The 23,840-nt window shown below is 32.5% G+C and overlaps 2 protein-coding genes and 1 long non-coding RNA gene across 3 annotated transcripts in view; 2 read left to right on the top strand and 1 right to left on the bottom strand.

Annotated features, from left to right (window-relative positions):
• The window catches only part of LOC133185407 (tyrosine-protein phosphatase 10D-like), a 60,990-nt gene extending 53,995 nt beyond the window's left edge, over positions 1-6,995 (bottom strand). Inside the window, exon 1 of the mRNA XM_061320589.1 lies at positions 6,853-6,995. Within this exon, the coding sequence (XP_061176573.1) occupies positions 6,853-6,897 (45 nt within the window). The 5' untranslated portion in view covers positions 6,898-6,995. The remainder of the gene's footprint in view (positions 1-6,852) is intronic.
• Positions 6,996-13,863: 6,868 nt separating this feature from the next.
• Positions 13,864-15,033, top strand: LOC133185049 (uncharacterized). Its single transcript, XM_061320113.1, has one exon. It carries the CDS (start codon positions 13,864-13,866, stop codon positions 15,031-15,033), a length of 1,170 nt encoding a protein of 389 aa, XP_061176097.1.
• A 1,268-nt stretch (positions 15,034-16,301) lies between these two features.
• On the top strand, positions 16,302-20,463 carry LOC133185996 (uncharacterized). Its single transcript, XR_009720988.1, has 4 exons — positions 16,302-16,451; positions 16,577-16,687; positions 18,054-18,148; positions 20,360-20,463. It is a non-coding gene; the product is annotated as an uncharacterized LOC133185996 (long non-coding RNA).
• The last annotated feature ends 3,377 nt before the right edge of the window (positions 20,464-23,840 follow it).

Genomic DNA, 23,840 nt, shown 5'->3' on the forward strand with positions numbered 1-23,840 from the left:
CTGTTCGTTATCTTCACCATTCATGTATCAAAATACGGAATGAATACATGTAAACCATAAATGAGGCAGGAAAAAAGAATTTAAAAACAGAGTAAACGTGAATTTTGTTTAGAAAATGATTTTTCGAAATCCAAGCCCCATTTATCTATAATAATATACACTTATCCACTGGCTGTGAGTGGGATAGCTCTTTTATCAAACCCGCGACAGGAACTATTCCCCGAGGGCTTGCCCGAGGGGAATAGTTCCTGTCAAGGGTTTGATGAAAGAGCTATCCCAGTCAAAGCCAGTGGATAAGCGTTTTATTATACTGATGTATATCATAATTTCTGAGGGTTGGGTTTACCTGATACTACAGTTCGATAGTAAAAACATGACGTCACAATGATACTGAAGTCAGGATGACATCATAAGTCTATAGATTGATTACAGGAAATCAAAATTGGCGGCAAAAATTGCATGAAAATTTTCCGAGGGGTGGATAGCAAAAACTATACCCCGGGGTATAGCTTTGCTATGTGTGGAAATTTTGAGACTATAAAGATAGTTATTTTACCTTCTTAACTTTATATAGGAAACATTTTAACAGAAGTATAATAAACACTTTTGTGTCACGGAAAACAGAAATTGTTTTGTATTTAACATGGAACATTGACGAAGGAAGCAATAAATATACATAACTTGAGAGGAAGATGTAAGATACGTCAGCCTCAGCACAGTCTATATTACAAATTAGTATCATCCTGCTTAATCATTGATGGCCTACACAGTATGATTCACCCTCCTATCAAATCAGAGATTTCTTTTAGCTTTTTTTCAGCAATTTAAGCTATTTATACTGCGAACTTGAACAATATACCTTATAGATAGGATTTTTCTTTCTTTCAAAGATATTTCGTATGTACTTCAGTTTTAAGTTATGTAGACGTCTAAATAAGGAAACTTCTCTTGCACTTATTTGAAAGTACAAATTTTAGATAAGAATTTGCTGTGTATTTAATTTGATCATAAAGATGTCAGGGTTTTTCGTGGTAGAAATTTCTTAATCTTCTCCTTGTTTGTTTCTTATTTCCCTGAATGGTTACACTAAGTAACGGAAACCCCATTAAACATACATATAGATATGTCGTGTCTGTATCACCGTGATTCAAGTGCATCTTATAATCCTTGATGAATGACTAACCCCTAACTATCACTATTAATTTGCTTGATGAGTTTACATGAAGCACATTTAGAGCCTCTTAAAAGTGATTAAAGAAGTTTTCATTTCAAACACTTTTATTTTCCACGATAGTGAAAGGTGTGGTGAATCATTAGTGAAGTATAAGTGCTTCTGCAATATTTCTTCTTTTGGCGTATGCTCTTTCCAACATGCTTAATTCAAATTTTCTGTCGACTTTCATGTATAATAATTAGATACATGTATATTACGAACACGATGGTATATAACAACTTCTATTGCACTTTTATGGTAGACCATTGCTTTGTAAATGTAAATTAAAGATGTTTCAGGATCCTGTAATAATGTCATCGCTCGCGTGGAGTTGATCCTTATGTTGCAGGTTCCAATCCCACTGCGGGACGTGGAGACCGGTCCTTCGGATGAGACCGTATAAACCGAGGTCCTGTGTCGCAGAAAGTGCTGGAACGAAAAATTCCCTTACTGCTCAATGGCCCTAAGTGCCGAGTATAGCTCTAAAATTTGCAGCCCTCCACTGGCAATGGTGGTGTCCCAAAATGAGTGAAAAATTCTCGAAAGGGAGGTTAAACAAACAAACAGTAATTAGGTCAAATTATATTGCTCATGTGTGTTCACCTATATGGTAGCATTATAAAGGGTCTTCTTACTGGCATTAACCTGGGGATTTACCAGGTAAATAAAGTACAAAAAAAACAAAAAAAAAGATTACTAGTTTCGTTAGCTTTCGTGACAAATGTTGTAGTCAGTCTTTGAAATAAGAAAGAAGGACAGGAAAATTAGAATTAGTCTTGTGTCAAAATAGGTTTCTTTTCTCCTGTTGTGTTAAAAATAGGTATCAGAAATAGATAACTGCAAAGTGATAAAAGTAGGGTATTTTCGTAACTATGATCATAACAAACCTCTCAGTAACTAAAACAAAAACTTCTATATTGGGAATACTAGTATTATATTTGCATAGTAGCTTAATAATTATATTTTGAATTGTTGCTTATCCTTGTTGACCCAATTTGACATAGTTTTGCAAGTATCATATTTTCAAAGAAATGGAATTCAGCAACCTTAGAAATAAATATGTTAGCTTAAGACTAAATAGATTACAGATCAATAATTTGATTTTTACTTTTCTTCCCAAAACGTTCTTTCATCTACTTTTCAATGACATACTGTAACCTTCAATAAGATGAAGTATATGGAGATAACGAACAGTATTCCAGCTCAAAAGTCCATTCAAACAATACGAATCAAGAGCAGAGCAAACACGGACCTCTAAAACATCAGAGGTGGGATCAGGTGCCAAGGAGGAGTGAACATCCCCTGCCAACCGGTCAGTTAGATGGCATTACCTTTGATTGCGTGCCTCAAAAGCGTTATAAGAATAACAACGTAAAGAAAACGACCACACAATAAGGATCGAGAATAAGAGAGTGATTTTACTGTTACAACATAAGTCAAACGTTTAAATTTCAAATATGGAGCATTTAGAGTAAGTTTATTCTTACAATATACAGCAAACATTCATACTGGAGGGAGAGAGCATGGGCTCTAGAACAGTTATTTTACTGAAATCAAATTTTCATATTGGAAGGAGCAAGCATGTCTGTAGGAGAGAGATTTTATTGTTACAACGTAAATTAAACATTCACATTGGAAGTATCGAGCATGGGTTATAAGAGAGTGATTTTACTGTTACAATATAAATCAATTGTTCACATTGGAAGTATCGAGCATGGGATATTATTATAGGAGAGTAATTTTACTGTTACAACATAAATCAAACGTTCACATTGGAAGTATGAGCTATATGAGAGTGATTTTACTGTTACAACATACATTGGATGGATCAACATGGGCTAAAGAAGATTAATTTTACTGTTACAACATAAAGCAAACGTTCACATTGGAAATATCGAACATGGGCTATAGGAGAGTGGTTGTGCTGTTACAACATGTTGTATGTGTATTTAAAAAAGTAGGCTTCATATTTTAGCGGCTTTGGCGTTTACAACGATGCGCTAATTCATGAATACCGCTAAAAAATCATTTACTAATACAATACACGGCACGGACATGTGTAGCGCTAATTCATGATTACGCAAACAACCCCATACCCCTTGACTGCGCTAAATTTTGAATGCGCCAATTTATGTACACGTACAGTACATTGGAAGGATCAACATTGGCTATAGGAGGGTAATTTTACTGTTACAACAAAAATCAAACTTTCACATTGGAAGTATCGAGAATGGGCTATAGGAGAGTAATTTTACTGTTACAACATAAATCAAAAGTTCACATTGGAAGTATCGAGCACTGGCTATAGTAAAGTGATTTTTATTGTTACAAAATACATTGGAAGGATTATCATAGGCTATAGAAGAGTAATTTTGCTGTTACAACATAAATCAAACGTTCACATTGGAAGTATCGAGCACTGGCTATAGTAAAGTGATGTTTATTGTTACAAAATACATTGGAAGGATTATCATGGGCTATAGGAGAGTAATTTTGCTGTTACAACATAAATCAAACGTTCACATTGGAAGTATCGAACATGGGCTATACGAGAGTGATTTTACTGTTACAACATACATTGGAAGGATCAACATGGGCTCCACGAGAGTGATTTTACTGTTACACCATACATTGGAGGCTGTAGGAGAGTTATTTTGTCTGTTACAATATAAAGCAAACGTTCACATTGGAAGTATCGAGCATGGGCTATACGAGAGTGATTTTACTGTTACAACATATATCAAATGTTACATTGGAAGTATTGAGCATGGGCTATAGAAGAGAAATTGTATAGTATGAGTAATTTTATTCATCCATCTTAAAATACCGGTATAATGACTTTTTAAATGTAAGACTTTTCCTTCAGTTTAAATAATAGAAATATGTCCACAGCACTCTTAAAAATCTTGCAGACAATAGACAGAAGGACCACCTTCGAACTTCATTGAAAAGGGGCGACCTAAATGAGGAAATGTATTCTTTTCAAAAAAATACATCATTTTCTCAGACAAAATTCAATACAGATTCTCACAAAGCTTAACACTATTACATTCAATGAAAAGTGAAGTTAACGAACAATGATCAATCTCCAAAACCCTATACAAACACAAGACAGTCATGAATAGGGTAAAACATGAAGCCCAGAAAAGTAGGAATATCCTGTATATATAATCCCTGGATTGACAACGTTTTTAGGCTTATATTACACAAACTATTTTTCTTTTTTTAACATACTTATGCTCTCAATTTGTTTTTATATACAAGTAATAAATGTTCCTGATCAGAAGTAGCTGATATCAGTCAAGATCTAGGTTTTTTCTCATTAAGGAAGAAAGCCTATATCAACATGTTTCTATGCTTCTCTAAATCAAATGACATTTGCATCTACTTAAAGAGAAAAACAATTATTTTTTTTTACATAAAGCTTATTCATTCCTTAGGAAGTATGGGTATTGAAACGTGTTAAAAAGATGTAACTAGATGTATATTCAGAAATTTCATGCAGAAAGTTTTATTATCTACTCTAAGGAAACTGAGGAAAAAGGAAAATCCTCTGTTAAACTATATATATATATGTAAAGTGAATATTCAATTGCTATGCATTTAAATAAACACGACTGATGAAGGCCGGTAACACGTTTGAAATATTTCAAAAAGTGTTTTAAAGTGTTTTTGTTCTATTACAAAGAAGAGACTTTGGATATATATATATATATATATATATATATATATATATATATATATATATATATATATATATATATATATATATATATATAGGGGAAATTTTACATTCTATGTATGGCATCTTTTAAAAAGAAATGGATTGTTTAGTGTCACTGTATAAAGACATGTATACGTGAAGCAATACATGTTCGTGTCAACATCGTGGGAAAATATCGCTCGGAAAGAGGGGGAGGGAAGGAGTAGTTACAATTGCTAAAAAATCAATTTCGTTGCCTGGTTCTGTATACATTTAAATACGTGAAAATATCATAACACTCGTTTGTTTTATAAAATGATTAAATATGCAGCTTTGTAAAAAATACCGTAGAAGCATCTTTTTTAGAAAAAGAAGAGGAATATTTAAATGAAATATTTTATTTACACAGCTGTAATTGAAAAAAAGAAAATGCTACTTTTAGGACTGTCTAATAAATAGAATGGAAATTTTCAATTGTGATCATGTATTAAATAGCGCATTAAGTTCTTCCTAATTATAAGTGGATATTGTGGCACACTCTGAATCTTTTTCCTCGTTGTGGTATAATAAATATTATCCCTTTCCCTTTTTTACTAGAACAACTAAAAAACAGCTTTAACTTCTAAATATTAGTTCTGCAGCAAATAGGTACAGCTTTCTTGTTAAATATGGTTTTCTTCTTCAAATTGAATATTCACTTTTTAACTTTATACGGTAAATTCCGTGTCGTAAATGACACCTTGTTTTTGATGGAAAGTATGTCAGATGCATGTAATCAAAAAGAATTACATTTCAATAAAAAATTTTAAATAGTATAGTTACAAATGATATAAAGAATATTAATTTCTACAATTGTCGGGAAGAAAAGCTCAACAAGATTGTTTTAAGTACAAGATTAGTCCCCCCCCCCCCCTCCAATCCCGATAATTTTGCAGTTTTGATTTTACCATCTTATGTCCTTTATATGGTATTGGAGGGTTGATTTAAACAATGAATTTAATACAGAACATTAAAATTTTTGCACAGCTAGGCGTTATCAAATATTTGTTCTGCTTGCAAATCTGTTGAAATGTGTAATTTGACAATTTACTTTATATTGCATGATAAGAATGTTGACATTGTCTCCTGACTTCCCATCATTGGTCTTTAAAAGTAAAAGATCGTCTTGATAATCGTTTACATAATATGTTTTTTTCCTTGCGCTTCCTCAACAAACAAAAGGTGTAATGAGAATACTTCCCTGTCGGTATGCATTTATTTCTACCTTCCTTTCTTTTAAAGCCATTTAAATCTGACTGTTCTCAAACAGCTGTTTGTAAAATAGTTGATTAGTTTTCCATGTTTTATATTAAAGTTTAAAAAAGAGGGAAATAAAAATGCTCTTTAGCATTTGGGCACATAATTATTGTGTTTATGCGCTTCAATTGGGGCTTTGCATTGTAATAGATTTTGTGTATGACCTTTCGAAAATAAGGATGCGTCGTAAATTCTCAAAAGCAGTAAATATTACACTTACGAATCTTCAAGTATTTGGAGAGTAAGGCATATAGATTGAAAATTGAGTTTTAGAGGTTTTTTTGCACATATATGTACAATGAAAACAGTATGCTACATTCGTTATTTCCTGGTGACTCAATGTAAAGTGACGAAGTCAAGTTAAAATTACATATTCATTTTCCCTCCTGTTTAGAAAAATGAATGTAAAATGAGCCTTTTCAACTTAGGCTGTGAAATTTGCATTGGTCCATTATCTATTTTTAGTTTTCTTTTTTACCGTACTTGATTTTTTTGTAAACAAATTATGTATGACTCTCAATAAAATGACCGGCTTATCGAAACAGGAAACGCGGGGCGCGTCGTTTAAAAATAATTGAAATTTGGATCCGGACTGCACGGAGCTGCAATGATGGAGAAAAGATTTAAATGTTATACTCACCCCACAAAATATAACCAAAAGTAAAACTTGTCGTAAAGTCCACATTGTTAATGTACTGTTTCACTCCATGTCATGTACAATCATAATCCCCTCTTCTTCATTTTCCTGTTATCCCGGGATTTGACTTCCGCCCTCGCTCACGTGGTTTCATGGAACTTTCATATTCAATAGATATACTTATAACTGAAAATATAGTCTGCTTGTTTGCATTGTGTTAGTAGGACACACTTCAATAATTTATGAGGGGTATAATTTGCAACAGTTCTCTACACCGTGATTTCGGCCATCATATTTCACATCAATTTTTTGATAAGACAGCCGTTAACATTGTATATACTTCACTTGAGGAAACCGGAACATACTTACGGATCACATATACGCGGTATTTGTTGATAAAATACGACTATGAAAGGAACTATTACTTTCCCAGATAAATTGCTTTCTTCAAAGCTGTGAAAAGTTTTTTTTCCTCCAGTTTTTAGAAGGAAAAAGGACTCAAGTACATGTATGTGATTGTTAACGTACAGATGTCATCTCTTTTTAATAAATATTCATCTCTAACGCTGTAGTTACTAACTGACCAAAATAACATACAGTCATTAAGGTTAAGTAATTTATTGAAAGTATACTTTACAGCCATAATAAAGAATTTGGACTACTATTTGGTGGTTTATAAAGCACAGAAAGATTGTCCAGCCAGCAAATTCGCAGTATTGAAATAATTAATACAAATATACCGGGGTATAATAAATATTTGGATAAAAAATCAAAGAAATCAAAAATATAAACATAGAAGAAAGACATATAAATCATGTAAGCAGGAAGAAGTGGGGTTATGAAGGTATAAACCCGATTTTACTGGTATGGTCGTTATTAATCATGAGTATAGCACGAATTCTCGATATGCAAGATATACAATGTATTTATGAACATATATTCAACATATCACTAACAGAAATTGATCTATGAACATTTCACTATTTTATCGGTTTGCTGAATTTAAAGATACCTTTAGAAAATATCTAACAGCACTAAATGAAAAAATAATACATTCCTTGCAAATTGACAATTGAAACTATTTTCTGAATCAGTCACAGAACACGGTTTTATCAACTTGTTGCCAAATATAGAGCCATAACGTAAAGTGTTAATGGGTGAAGGAAGAAAGTTCAAACACCAGTTATGTCACATTTGCTGTTTGTTGCAGCTGTTAACATTTATCATTCATCATTTCAATCATATGAAAAATATAGGAAGATTTATGTGATTTATGCCCTTTGCCACTTTTATTTTTCCAGTAGAATAGATGAATACTTCATATCCATTGTTTCTCTCCCCCCCCCCTCCCCCCCCCCAACAAAAATACCTGCCAAATTTTGTACTAGTGTACTTGAAGGTCACTTTAATACATGTATTTCATTTTTAGAAATATTGTCATGACCACTAATGAAGATGTAATTGTGCTTGATATTGCAAGAAAAGTTTATGAATTCTCTCGCTATAGCCTGATTCAAAATAAGCAAATACACCTGCTTGCAACACTAGGGGTAAGTTGTTACTTGTACGCATACATGTACATTTATGTCATATCAGTGATCTGGATACAAATTAAAACAAAACATAACAAAAGTATTTCGTAAACATAGATAAGGAGAGATCCAGACAGTACCGACAGCACATATTGCTGATATGTGACAAAGTGATCTCCCCTGTTCTTTTTCGCGATTGAATGAAATTCTTGCGCACATTAATGTTGGCGTCTCAGAGTTCATAAAACGTTAAGATAAAATTTACATGAAACTGTCAGTAAAAAGTAGATAAAGGCGTTTATATAGGTGGATAAACTGATAACTGTTGTACAGTATTTTTTTTTAATTTAATTTGAACAGTAACAGGAAACACAAGTAGCATGCAGGTAACAAAGGTGTTGGAGATTGTTCATAGTGTTCACAAGGTATATATATTGAACTAGAACGTTTGCCATTAAAGTGCTAGAGCACTTTAATTTTTTGTGACATATTGGTTAATATTACTTAGTGCATCAAAGTTTTGAGATCAATTGACGCCATACTACCAGTGGACAAGTTCAAGGAAAAGTTATTTGCCCTTGACAGTGGTAAATCATAGCTGAAACAGGATTCTCTTTTTGTTTCTTGTACAATTTTCAATCATCCGGAAAAAGGAGATTTTTTTATTCAAGAGTCAATTTCAACAACTTACGAAAACACATGTTTTTTATTTGATTGCTTTTATATTTAGAATTATTTATATTAATGTATTCACAAACCAGTAAAACAAATTGAATCACCACTTTACATCGAAAAATAGGACTTTTTTCTGCAGATAATTCCTAACGTGTAAATTATTGCAATTGAAATGATTTCCTTGGATGTTGCTATTCATGTGTGTATATAAATTATATTTTCTTCAAATTGCATTATACATGTACTTTGACAGAAGAGGTCCCTCTCTGAACCCACTAAAGATTTTTTTTAAAAATGTTTAAAAATACTATTGTTTCCTAATTAGCTAGACCTGATCAAATCTTTAAGACACGAGAAAGACAGATGAGGCATTTAACTTTAAATACTTTGATAAGAAGACAGATAATTCTGACAGGGTATATTTACTACAAACCAAAATTTCAATGTAACCTCTCATTTAGTGGTGGATTAACTTGAAAAGGTATGAAGACTTCAAGAATTTTGCTTGTTTGTTCTGTTTTTACTAGTTTAACCCCTGGAACTTAATTATTTTTTGTATGCAAATTATGAAAGCAATGGAAAAACTCACAAACAAGTCCTAAAGTTAAATTTTGATAGCTGGGAAAATTCCCCTTTCCCAAGTGAATTAATCGGTGGCCCTGATAGAGTAAACGTCCTCGTAATTTATATCATAAATACCGCTTCTCGAGAAGTTGCGATTGACAGTTACAAAGAAAAATTTGACTCTAACTTCCAAATATGGAAATAACTCCAAGTATGGAAAAAGGGTTGATGGTTAACTGTTATTTACCTCTTTCATCTTTGTAACGTGAAGATCCATTAACGTTTCATCCACTTCGCGAATGATTTATAGAACGATGATATAAATACCATTTAGTCCACGACGACAAAAACTCAAATAAATATGTAAAAGGAAAAAGGGAACAAGAATGAACTATTAATTAGAAGTCGATATACATGTCACTGTACATTGGAAAAGTATGCCTGCATTAAATTTTGCATATATATATATATATATATATATATATATATATATATATATATATATATATATATATATATATATATATATATATTAATTTTTAACAAATAGACAGTATATAAAAAACGGGGAAGAAAATATCAGTGAATACAAGCAAAAGCTAATATTCATGTTTTATTCTGATAGTACAAGAAAGCATTCGAATGCATGTGTATATATCCAAACATTACATAGAATAGTCTTTAGAATTCTGTACTCACAAACTAAACTTTTGGACTGTGTTATTTTACATGTAACGACACATACTTTACATTGTTCTTTATACCTAAGGCCTTATTGAAGGAGAAACAGTTAAGCCTTTTATCCGATCTTTATTAAGTGCTTGAAGCAAAATTGACATAATATTTCAGTCCATTAATTAAGTACTCTCTATACACTAATGTAAAATCTTTCTCAGACATTGAGTAAGTTATCTATTGTATAATGTAGAGATGTTGAGTTTTTCTGCTTTATTTTCAACATAAGGTACGAGTTATAGTGTGTATGCTATAGAGGGCCCTAAACTAGAGATGATAGTTAACAGGTTTTGGCATACATTTTTAGTTATTAATGCAGAAAAAAAATCGTGAGATTTCCTGCATTACATAAATACAGAACGTTTTTATGTCGTAAAGTTCTTGTCAAAGTATATATATATTTTTTTTTTTTAGATATTGATTTTTTTTTCCTCTGTAACATTATTTACTTCATTTTTTTTTTTGTAGACAGTGCCATCATCATCTCTTTAGAAACAATGCCGTCTTGATTTTCGAAAATTAATTCAAATCAGAAATGAAACGACTTCGTCGTCCTCGAGTTTGTTATTTTCGTATTCGATTAACGATCTTCTTCGTTTGCACTTCAAGCATAACAATAGGTATTTTACATTTTAAAGTACCTGATCTTCCGACAAGAGTGGCAAAAACAATCTTTAGAGTTTTTGAAAGATGCCCATTCTTCCCTTCAACATTTGAAGAAAATCTTAATGTGGTTGGAAATTACTCCTTGAACATTTCAGAAACTGTCAAAAGAAGATTGAATCTTGATGAAAATGGAATAAAGTCCAATCTTAATCACACACCAGATACACAGACTGTCCTTACATCTGCTGCAAGCTCCTTTAATTATTTAGAAATTCAAGGCTTTATTAGCAACGTGGAAGCCCATGTGGCTCCACAATTCTCTGACTTGGAATTCATCATATTTGATGTTGGTTTGAAAAAATCAGAGGCTCGCCATATCAAGAAATATTGCAATTGTCGGTTAAAGAAATTTCCATTCAAAGATTTCCCTGATCACCTCGGGATTGTTCGAACAAATACTTGGAAGCCTGTTCTCATTCAGCTCCTGCTCTCGGAATTCCACATCGTTATATGGGCAGACTCTTCAGTACGATTCCTCGGAAAACCTCTTGACAATTTAATACATAGAACAGTGGCCCATGGAATACAAGTAATTGAAGGTGGAGGATCTATAGCATTACGAACAAACACTGTTACTTTCAGAGCACTGGGTGAAAAACCATGCATGTTTTATAGACCCGAATTAGAGAGCCATTTTATTTCAATATTCAGAAATCACTTCACTTTGACTAGCATAATGCTTCCTTGGGTTTCTTGTGCAATACAATATAATTGTATGGATTTTGATTTCGCGCTGAAAAAAATAACGTGTCCTGAGAAGAAAAGTTGGTTATATGGCTCGTGTCACAGATTTGACCAATCAGTGTTGGGGATCATCATAACGAGGCTCTTCTCCAGAGATATGGAAAACATTCTGTTTAAATTGGACGATATTGCTTATATCAAGAGGCTCCACCGTGTGTCCTGAAGTTTCATTAATATCATAAAATTTCTATTTAAAATAAATTTTATAGCAGATTTTCTTACCACTTTTTTTAGAGTATCAGCATATGTCAGTATACTGTAAAAGTATATCATTGAGGGGGTCAGGAAGACTATAATTCCCAATAGCAAGCCTATTTCCAAAGGCAAGGCGCCAAGGGGAACTGGAATCTTGCTGACTCCCTCAATGATAAACTTTAAATGTTTTATTATACCGACACAAAAAAATTATTACAGTTATATCATAAAGTTTTGCAATTCTATTTCATACGCAGTGCTGTTATAAGGTGTCAATGGAAATATCGGTTACCCAGAATGTAGACAAAATAAATGAATAAATTCAATAGAAAGTATTGCATTTGAATTGATGGTCTATAGAATACATGAATCTGCAAGTGATATTCTGTTTATTATGCCCACCTCCTTATAAATGTAACTTTAACTGAGCAGCGTTATGAATATTCATGATTTTATTTGGAGCATATCGAAACTTTTCATTATTTTAATTAATTCCTGAGACCTGTGATTTTATAAAACCAAATACTTTCAGTAATCGAATATTAAATTTTCCTGAGACCTGCCAAAAAATTAATAAACTTTTTTTTTTCAATTTTCTCCTTTTTTGGGTAACCGTGTTTCATAGCGTTTGGATACCGTTACCCAATCGCCATAGTAATTACAAAGATGGTAACAGAACGTAAGAGTTGTGGCGATGGAGCCTTAGGGCCACCCTGTATGTAGACATCCTTTTTCCTACATAACCGGGTATTTATTGATGAGGAAGTCATTTACCACTGAGAAAATTCCTTAATCTAATTATACACTTGGACTAGTGAAAGGTAAGTGCTAAAGTTATTTTCATCTTGGATATTCGATTTCCGTGTAAATACTATTTAAGACTTATAGTTTGAGTAATTGAAATTAGTAATCACAATTAAAATAATTTCAGGTTTGACAAAAATTGTTTGTTCATCATCGTCATCCAAATGTGCATGATTTAAAAATAACAAATGAACTGACGCAAAAGAAGAAATAATAATGTGATTTTAAATTCAGCAATAGATAAGATATAAGAATAAAACAATATCTATTCGTATGATTTCTTTATGTCAGCAAAGAAATTGATTTTATTCATCAAGTATTAAGTGTATCATCAACAGGAGCTGTGTGATTTCTTTGCAAGGGGAGGGGATGGAGGGTTGTCAGAAAAAAATGACGGCTTACTTGAAAAATCTTTGACTAGTGTCATTTCTGACATATTTCATTTTGTCAAATAAAATGAAATATGTCAGAAAGGACACTAGGAAAAAAAGAGGACAATTGAAAAATTCCAAACTCAAATAGTACTATTTTGCTTTTTGGGGGAGGTGGGGGTTAAATTCCAACTTTTTCCACAAGCAAATTTTATTAAATACATTTTCTGGGTCGATTTCACTATACTGGAAGAAAAAGGGGGAGTGCCGCCGGCCTTTCTGTGAACATTTTCAACAGTAAAATATTTTGTTTGGAAAAAGAAATGGGGAAAGCAACCCCCCCCCCCCAAAAAAAAACACGTGCCTAAGTAAAACATTTACTGAGTAAAAAGACCTAGGTAAAACATTCAAACATGCTCCCGCTATAACAATTTAGTATAATCTTGATTTATATAAGTACGAAGATGTTGTTATAAGTTCGTTTCACTTTGTAATCCGATTGTTTTTATTTCCTTTCCAGTTTACATCTGTTGCCAGCCTTCCTGTTTTAAGAGATTTTTTTTATCTTTAACAGAGAGGACAACACTTCAGATATGTCACTAACTTGTCGAAGGAACCAATTTTCGATAATATGTGCAATAATTTTTGTTGTAATGATGATAAATTTTTGTGAATTGGTTTATAAATATGACAGAAGTTTGAATGTGATTAATTCAAATGCACACTTAATGCGCGAAGAAGACATTGCGCATTACGTTGATTTTGGACATATTGACAGGAAAGATTTCGAGAAACGTGGATTAAATGATCAATACAGTGACCGTTTTACAGAGAGCCATAAATATCACAGTCCTTCCCCGAATTACAAAGAAAATAAAATACTCAGGGAAACTTCAGTTGATTCAGACTGGGTGCATCACATGATTCATTTGTTTGAAAATGCTCCCACGGAAAACTTTGAAAAAGACCCCTTTGTCAGACAGAACACCAGTGCTGGCGATTGTGAAGATTTCTATCCATCTTTTAAGGAAAATCTTTACAAAGTGTTAAATTACTCTTTTAATGTACCGAAGAAGTATTTAGAAATGTTAAATTTGGATGATGCTGGAATAAAAAATCTAACAGAAAGCGATTCGAATTCACCCTATCCAGTAATCGCCGCTGCTGCGTCATCTAACCACTTCCATGAAATACAAGGATTGATTCGAGATTACCACAGAAATCTTTTACCTATTTACCCGGATATGAAATTAATATTGTTCGACTTGGGACTGAATGCTAAGCAATTAAAACTGATGAAAAAGCATTGCCGGTGTGAGGTTAGGAAATTTCCATTCCATATTTTCCCGGATCATATTCGAATTTTAAGCGGATATGGTTGGAAGCCGCTTATAATACAACTTCTGTTGCAAGAATTCGATTTCGTCATGTGGACAGATGCCTCAGTTCGATTTAATGGAAGACCCCTTGATAAACTTTTTCAGGGCGCTAAAGAGGTCGGGGTCCAAGCTATACCTGGTTGGGGCTCCATTGCCGTACGAACAAATCAACGCACATTCACAGCTCTTGGGGAGGAAATGTGCTTGTTTGATTATCCAGAGTTTGAAGCAACCTGGATGGCATTTGTGCGGTCCGAATTTACTCTTACTGCGGTTATGAGGCCGTTGGTATCATGTGCTTTACAATACGGATGTATGGATTTTAAAAATTCAAAATCTTTTCTCGGATGTCCCTTGAGGAAAAAGAGATTTGGTGCTTGTCACAGATTTGATCAATCAGTGATTGGAATAATACTTGCTAGACTGTTTAATTATAAATCACACCTTTGCCAATTTATAGTAAATGGTATAGGATCAATTAAAAGGGGAGAATATGTTAATTATTTTCCCAATTCCTAATTATTATATTTTTATTTATTTATTTTTGCGTGGAAGCTGACCGTTTGAATTTATTCATACCATAAAATTCTGAAAGTATACGGCAAAAGTAAAAATAATTCTAAAGGTGAATTTAGTAGGAGATTCCCCAGTGAAAATAACTTCCCTTAGTTACACTATTCTGTATCCTATACTATATAATCCTATAAAGCTATAGCCTCTACCTTGACCTTTCACTCATTCTGATTATATAAGCTGCGATCATTCACTTTCTATGGAATGTACAGTTGTACCTTGTACAGGCACAGTGATCAAAACGGTTCACCAGCCTATCACTTTCAAACAGCAGCCCCTTTCTGTGTAAAGTTTACATTTACCAGTTATTCACATGTACATTTATCTCTTGAGCAGGTACAATAAAGAGCATTGAAGTGGGGAATAAAATCCGTTTGAACGGAACGTTTGAGCTTACTTTGACTGTTCGCTGACGACAATTCATTACAACACTCTGATTAGTACATTATAGATATTGCAATTTTCTTGAATCATGATTTAAAAATACTCAGTGACTGGTCAGATAAATGGTTATTGAAATTTAATCCGTCTAAGATAAAAATGGGTTTTTTTTTCACAAAGAAATATATAGAAGAATATCCTGAATTATATTTCCAAGAAAGTCAACTGGATTATGTTTCGACTCGTCGTCATCTTGTTCTACTATTTTCTGTAGAATTGGGCTTTTCTGAATATATCAGTAATGATGTAAGCAGTGCGTACAAAAAATTAGGTCTCCTAAATAAACTCAAATTCACCCTTGGCAGAAAAAAACTATCTAAAATGTGTATCACATTTATTAGACCAGTTCTTGAATATGCTTCTGTACTGTGGGACGGTTGTACTTTATTTGACATGGATAGGCTAGAAAAAGTTCAGTTAAGTGTCGCACGAATTGTTACAGGTTTACCAACTTTAGCATCAAAAGAATCATTCTACTTAGAGACAGGGTGGGAACCTCGTGTCAATTGTCGTCATACTATGAGGCGCCGTTTTGGTATTTACTGCCAAAAAGTGATATCACCTATTCGAATAAGTGATATCACCTATTCGAATAGGTGATATCACCTATTCGAATAGGTGATATCACTCATTCAAATTGAATAGGTGATATCACCTATTCGAATAGGTGATATCACCTATTCGAATAGGTGATATCACTTATTCGAATAGGTGATATCACTTATTCGAATAGGTGATATCACCTATTCGAAATGAATATGATGTGTATTGGGTTATGCATGTTTATGGTTTACACAAAGCGTATAAGGAAAGTTTAAGCAGTTGTACAAAGCTGAAGGGTTCTCCGACTTACGATGGATAAATTGAGTGTCATAAAAGCTTGGGTGCGAGCAAGTAGGAGGAGAATTTCGATCGAAGTACAGGTAAACAAGTCCGAGAATGTCACCTGCTTCTTGGATATTCTTGGGTGAAATAGAAGTCTTATATTATACATTTGTATCTGATTAGAATAGTTTTGTTATCATCATTCCAACTAATTTATTAACAGATTTTTCTTGAATTCGAGGATAATGATGTTATTACCAGCTGATTAAGGAGGAGTAGTGTAAGTGTCAGATGGGTACGAACGTCATCTTGTGACAGCACCACCTTTGTATGGGTAAATAATTTGTTCAGAATACGCTTCATTTATCAACAAAAATTTAGCTGTTGCATGTCAGTAGGTCTAGTTTTTTTAAGTATTCAATGTTTGAAAGCACTTATCAGGTCCAGTACAATCTTTTGATTTAGCTATATATATAGCTTTATTAAGCTGTTCAGAATAGCTTAATTAATTTAGCTATTTTATCACACTTTTTCTTAAATGTATACTTTTCTCAGCATGCACAAAAAGTCGCACCTTGGTGCAGTGATGATACTCAACCTTGAACTCATCTGAAATTGATGCATTTAAAACTCACTCATTAAAATCTCCTTGCATACATGTGATAATTTTTAGGCCCAAATACTGTACAGCAGTCCTCAAAATACAGGAATTTGGGTGAAAATACTGTACATTGTTCATCAAAAAACTATACAAAAAACAGTAAAAAATATTGACCAAAAATCAATGTAAGAGGTTCATTTTTTAAGCTCTTCTGAGCCAAAGGCCCAAAGAGCTAATGCTGTGGCCATTTGTGCGGTGTGCGTAAACTTTTTAGGATATGGGCCATAACTCAAGAACCCTTTGGCCATTATTGTCAAATTTGTCACAGGGTATCCTTGGGCCAAGGGCTTCTGTTTATACTAAAACTAGGGTTGTGACCCTTAAACAAGGGAAGATAATTAGGAAAATAGAAACAAAAGAGACTTTGTACTCAAAGTTCTAAAAGTTTTTGGGCTACATATGCAATTGATACAGTTACTTCTTCAATGAATTTATAAAGGAGGCCAATTGTGGTCAACAAGATAATTGATTAATTCAGTACATTCAATGAGAAGCAATCATACTTATCCATGCCTCAATGCACACAAGGTAGTGGACAGTTACTCAAATAATAGAAATTAATCTTTTGCTTAAAAGTAATCAAAAGTTGCAAAGTTGGAGCTATCTTTGATTTTGCTTGTTGTTTCGATAGCCCATAGCACATATTATTATATGAATAGTCAAATACATGCAACTTTTTGTCTACTTCTTATCAAAATAATTTTTGTGAAAAAACTGCATATAAATAGCTAAATCAAGCTATTTTGAATAGCTTAATAAAGCTAAATAGCTATTTCAAGCTATATAGCTAAATTAAGAGATTGTACTAGACCTGCTTATTTCCCAATCCCAACGATAAAACTTTCTTTATATATTCTGCAAATTCTCTCTGCATTTATCATTGAACAAAATTCATATGACTGCAATTATATGACCATATTCTTCAGTTTAGAGAGCATGTTATAGAGGATTTTTTGGTTAAAGTTTTGGTCTGTTTCATGCAGTGTTTGAAATATTCTTTCATCTTATACAATTGTATACATTAAGATTTATTTTATAGCTAAAGTACAAGAGAACTGCAGCATCTAAGACTACATGTACATCGACTTTGAATAATCTACCCGGTATATCCTCAAAAAGGCAACTCAAATACAGGTATGAAATTGATGTCACAAAATAAGTTTTTGGACTTACATTTACTCTTATAATTCATATACATATAAAGCATATAAAAAATAAAAATAGAAAAGAATTAAAGGTTCATCAGGTGACAGCTCAATCATGTATGGAATATTATTAGGCCAAATAAAAAAATATGTGTGGTTCCCATTACCTGACCGTCCCTATTTTAGATCCCTGACCCTAAACTTTTTTTCGGCAATATTCATATTTATTTTCCGGAATTTTCCGCGATTTCCGTCATCCACTTCGGTATTAGTTTTAGTTCCAGCAATGGCGGCCTCCATGCAAAAATCGTTTCAACACGTAGTGCAAGTGTTTGATGGTGTTAAATCTAAAGCAAGCTAGCATGGCGTGGCAGTATACCTTTTTCCAGCGCCATGTTTTTTTGTTTGTTTGTTTTTTGGTTGCCAAAATTAAATAAATATGCCCAAGAGTGGCGAGATTCAGTTAGTTGCTCTGTTTACAGCTGGTTTATAACAAGTGCATGCTGATTAGCCCCTTTATTATTTAATGCACGCAAAGGTGTGAAGTCAGGATAGGAAATCACTTCTCGCTTGAAAGCACACAGACAGCTGACCAGGTAACGTTTTTTGGAGTTAGGGGGAAGATAACATGAGAACACATTTATTTGATTGCATTGATTACGCAAGAATTAGCCCAATGTGTAAGATAGATTAACTTGTAAACTATTAAATAATTTATATCAGGATCATTTCTTTTAAACCGAAAGTAGAAAAAAAAACAGTTCATGAGGAAAAGTGAAAAAGAAGACTGCTGATTTTACATGAATAAAGTCAACTTGCAAAACACCAATATATAAGAGAAATGAGCTTGGAAGTATGAAGTCTTCAATGAGGCAAAAAGGTTTCAAGAAAGGATTTAAAATTTTAATAATATTAAATATTTGTAATTCTGACAAATTTGAATGATTCTATGTCATCTTGCTTAGGTGATTTATTTTGTTTTAAACATTACTGTACAAAATGTAGGTGTCACATTCTTTTCCTCTGACAGCTCTTAGCAGAACTCTCATGTCCGTTTTCTAGTTTATAGTTCAGAATTTATTATTAAGTAAAATAAGAACTGTTCTGGATAAAAGTAATTAATTAATTTCATTTATAAACACTGATTTTAAAAAAAGGATGTTCACCTTGGACTTTATTTTTTACAAAAAGAAAAGATTGTGTTTTCATTATTTTTGATTTAAAAATATGTTTCATATTCATAACTAGGGTGCTCCCTGCCAATGTTGACTAGTATATTTAACGCCACATCGAAATGCCACTTATTTTCTCCTTCACTCTGTTCATTCACAAATAAAACATTTCTTTTCTGAACCATAGTTGGAAAAGACTGAATTCAAAATAAACAAAACATTTATTAGTTATGAGTTATATACTCAGCTCTTCACAAAATATTTCTGTTTTTTCGCATTCTATAATCTACAATTTTAGATTTTATATACCTGTATAAAGACTTCCGCAGCAGATTCCAATAGAGAAATCATGATCTATATTTAAGATTTAATGTATAATGCTTAAGATATCCATTAATTTTACTTATAATATACAATTCTGAAATTAATATAATCCTTTAAAAACAAGGATAGCACATATCATCTTCGTAATCACTTAACATTCTTAAAAAAGAAAATATAATATCCAAATAACAGTTAAATAATTCAATTTGCTCATGCTGATTTTCTTCAAACATTGTATTTTCTAGATGAGTATGAACTCGAATGAATAGAATCAGCAAACAACTGTTTAAATACCCAAGACATTTTATTCACACATTTAAGCACATATCTAATACAAATGCTTAAGAGAAAACATATCTAACACTCTACACATAAAATAGTTCACTTATGCTAACGAAAAGAAATAGGTATTATTTAGAAAAATTTAGAAAATCATTTTGTACTAGAAAAAAAAAATAAAAAATCCCTACCTACCCTATTTTTTTGGAGGTGTAACCGGAACCACACATTTTTTTGTTTGGCCTTAATGCTGAGTTTCCAAATGCAAAATTAAGGGTATTCGATATATTCCATACAAGTTGTCAATCATTTATTAGTGATTTATACAGAGGTTCATTTGCATATAAATGTTGATAACATTGTTTTACTGTCTTTATTAACTTGTAATACTAAATTTTATAAATTGACAAATTCATTCTTTTTAGAAAGTGCATATAATTTGGAAAAGAGACCATCAATCCACTGGGGGGTATCGCATGAAAGCAATGATTATAGAATATTATAAGGCTGGAGGAGTTATAGTACAACAGGCAGGCGAGTAATGGTACTTTGTTCTGGAAATTTTTCGCCCCAGTTTTATTTTTCTCATTCTGCCCTCCTTACAAGTAGGTGAATTTAAAACGGGACAAATTCTAAGAAGGCAGCATATATCTTTTAAACACAAATGTGTCTGATCAAATTTGAAAAGGGCAAAATTGTTTTCAAGGGTGAAAGAGTGAATATTTTAAAAATTAGAATGGGGTAAAAATATCCAATTATACAGGTTATATATATTAACACAGTACATATGCATTTCTCTTTTCTTTATAATGAAAATAATTTGTTCTGTAAAAGGACAAATTTTGTTCTGATTTGTATCAAATAAATAAATATGTGTCAGATTTATTATTTTGCAGGCACCTAAGTTACCATCAGTTGTGTGTCAAGCTGTGCAAAAATTCTATATCATGTTACAGAATCTTTCTTAAATACAGGTATATGTCTGCTCATCTGGCAATCTTAGGACATCACTGGATGGTTTTGTTTAAAAAGATTACAGAGTTAACACGCACTTCCAGCATGAAGACCAGCCAGTTGCCTCACCTGTCCTGACATTGTTAAAGGTAAATGGTCCTTTCAGAAAAGGATCTGACAATGCAAAGGCTTGCTAATCAATTAAAGATTTCTATTTACTAATAGGTAATTAATTTGAATTTCTGTAGCTTAAAAATTTAATGATATGAATTTAAAAAAATATTTTAATCAAAATTATTTTTATTTCAGTACTTTGTGACAGTGAAAAGACGTGGCTTTAAATTACTGTATCAGAGATCAATCCAGGTTATAAATCTGAGGAAAACAAAAAAGCATCCACTTCGAGCTACTTATATCACTGCCTTAATAAGATGTCTGCATGTGTAACTAACAAAGGACAGTGACCAGTTGTAGCTATGATATCAGAGGGCATCCTGAAAAACACTCATCACTAAGAATAGAAAACTTCAAATGACTTTTGTATCAATCCTTTTGAATTTCATCTGGCTTGGAATTTCAGTAGCCTTTAGCATCCTTCAAGCATTTCATGAAGTACATGTACCAATTTGCAGGCATAAAATGTTTGAAACAGATTGCTTGTCCCAAATAAAAAAAAAATAATTTCTCTGCCAATTAACAGTGTCATAAGCAGTTGATTGATATCACAGTTCCACTGGCATAGTATTTGTGGTTGAATGGTGCCATTTTTAAGAAAACTTTTCACAAAAACCTGTAAAACATCAGATGGAAAGGAGCATCTACAAGAAAAACAGTTAACACTTTCTTGAATATTAACAATGATATATCATGCCCATTTACATCCTTTATATAAACTAATTAACCTAATCATAGAGAATTATGTACAAATTTGTCCTTTTATGTATTTATAGTGCATTAAATTGATTTTACTAATTTATAAATATTTATGTTTTTCACAGTCATTAACATTTACAAATAGAAGTACATATAACATAAAAATATTACATGTTTAGGAGGATAACGTGAAATTGTTATACCACAAAAACCATCGCTGACCTCGCCTCGGTCAGCAATGGTTTTTAAGGGGTAAGAGTTTTACATCTCCCAAAATAAACAGGTAATATTTTTCTTGTCATAAAATGCATTTTAAAGAAAACATCAAGGTGAAACGAATGTGCAAACATTCTGCACAGCTAACATTTTTTATTACTGTATATACTGTTACCCGTAGTCATGCATTTTCAACCATTGGGATGTAATGTTTGGCATACAGTATGGTAATAGTACTTGTTAACAAATGTTTTTTAAACCAATCAAATTTGACTATTTAACATGAGTGTATCATAACGTCAAATTTATCTAGCATAATGGTGCTGTAAGTAACCATGGAATGTGAGCTTGTGTGAACTTGATCCTGAATTATTAAGTTTTGAATATTGTAAAAAAGAATTGTGCAGCCTAAACTTTAACTTGTACCTGATTTAAATGGAGTTCTGTCATTAACAACTTGGAAGTTGGAAGTTGTCACACTCTTCATGAGTATAATAACTGGGGGATCTGCTTCATTTGCAGATGGATAACACATTCACTCAAAGCACTGTCCCTTTTTCAGTACCTTGTGCAGCCCTGTAATATATAATGACAAATGGAGAAAAATGCCTATTTCAAGAAAAAAAAAAGTCTGTCTCATAATTGTAGGAGTATTGGGAAGGGGGGGGGGGTCATGAAACTTGGCGGTTAATACAGTTTGTATGTGTAAATGAAAAAATGCCTTCTTCTTTGTAGAATAAAAAATGATTATTTTTTGAGTGTGTGTGACCATTTTTATTTCCGAATAGACAGGGTAGCTTATAGCCTACAGAATGAGCTGACCATTTTTATTTATTGTAGTAATTAAATTAAAAAAAAAAAAGAATGTGTTTTCTACAAAGATCATATGTTATAGACGTGGTATTCAACTTTGTATTCCCATGGTCGATGCATTTGGGTACATCTATTTTTTTTTATTTGCTTTCAATGACATCGCATTCAATATCCCAAACTCATGTATACCTGTCCAATACTCCAAATTATACCACTGTAAGCTAAGTCAATGCTTTAAATTTATGAAACCAATCTGTAGATAAGCGTACCTTTTGAATACAGACGATTTTAGCATAAAAACGATTTAATTTTCCCTTTTTGCTTAAGTATGTTGGCTAATCTTGGCCCCCTCGGAATAGCTTGTGTTTACGTTATGTAATGAAAAAATAAAGCAATTAAACGCTATTTACCTGCATCTATCAATCCACTTTCTCCTCTTCTTTGCAACAATCGGGGATCAAAACAAACTACAAGTTTAATAATTCCACTGCGATGCTTACAACTTAAGTAATCCATTGTCTCCAAGAACGCTCAGGTACCCGGGAGTTGTAAAACGAAAGTGAAAGTCAACGAGACTTACAGAACCTTTGAATTTTCCTATAGTATACATGATAGATAAGTGTAAGAAATATAATTTGTAAGAAAAAAAAAAAACAAATTCTACTGGGGTGCTTAAAACTAAATGCGAAGCTGTAATCCATTGTCTGCAAGAATGGTAAGTTATAAAACGAAAGTGAAAGTAAATGAGAATTAAAGGCTATAGTCTTGGGAGCAGTTGTTATTTCATAAATAATTTGAATAGGTGATATCACCTATTCGAATAAGTGATATCACCTATTCAAAATGATTAAGTGATATCACCTATTCGAATAAGTGATATCACCTATTCGAATAGGTGATATCACCTATTTGATTTGAATAGGTGATATCACCTATTCGAATAAGTGATATCACCTATTCAAAAGGAATAAGTGATATCACCTATTCGAATGGGTGATATCACCTATTCGAATTGGTGATATCACCTATTCGAATAAGTGATATCACCTA

This window comes from Saccostrea echinata, unplaced genomic scaffold (assembly GCF_033153115.1).
Source record: "Saccostrea echinata isolate AGI-Se365-2 ecotype Australia unplaced genomic scaffold, CSIRO_AGI_Sech_v1 ptg000012l, whole genome shotgun sequence".
Taxonomy (NCBI): Eukaryota; Metazoa; Mollusca; class Bivalvia; order Ostreida; family Ostreidae; genus Saccostrea; species Saccostrea echinata.

Coding starts and splice junctions, on each gene's coding strand:
- LOC133185049 (XM_061320113.1), top strand. CDS start 13,864: ATGCGCGAAGAAGACATTGCGCATTACGTTGATTTTGGACATATTGAC.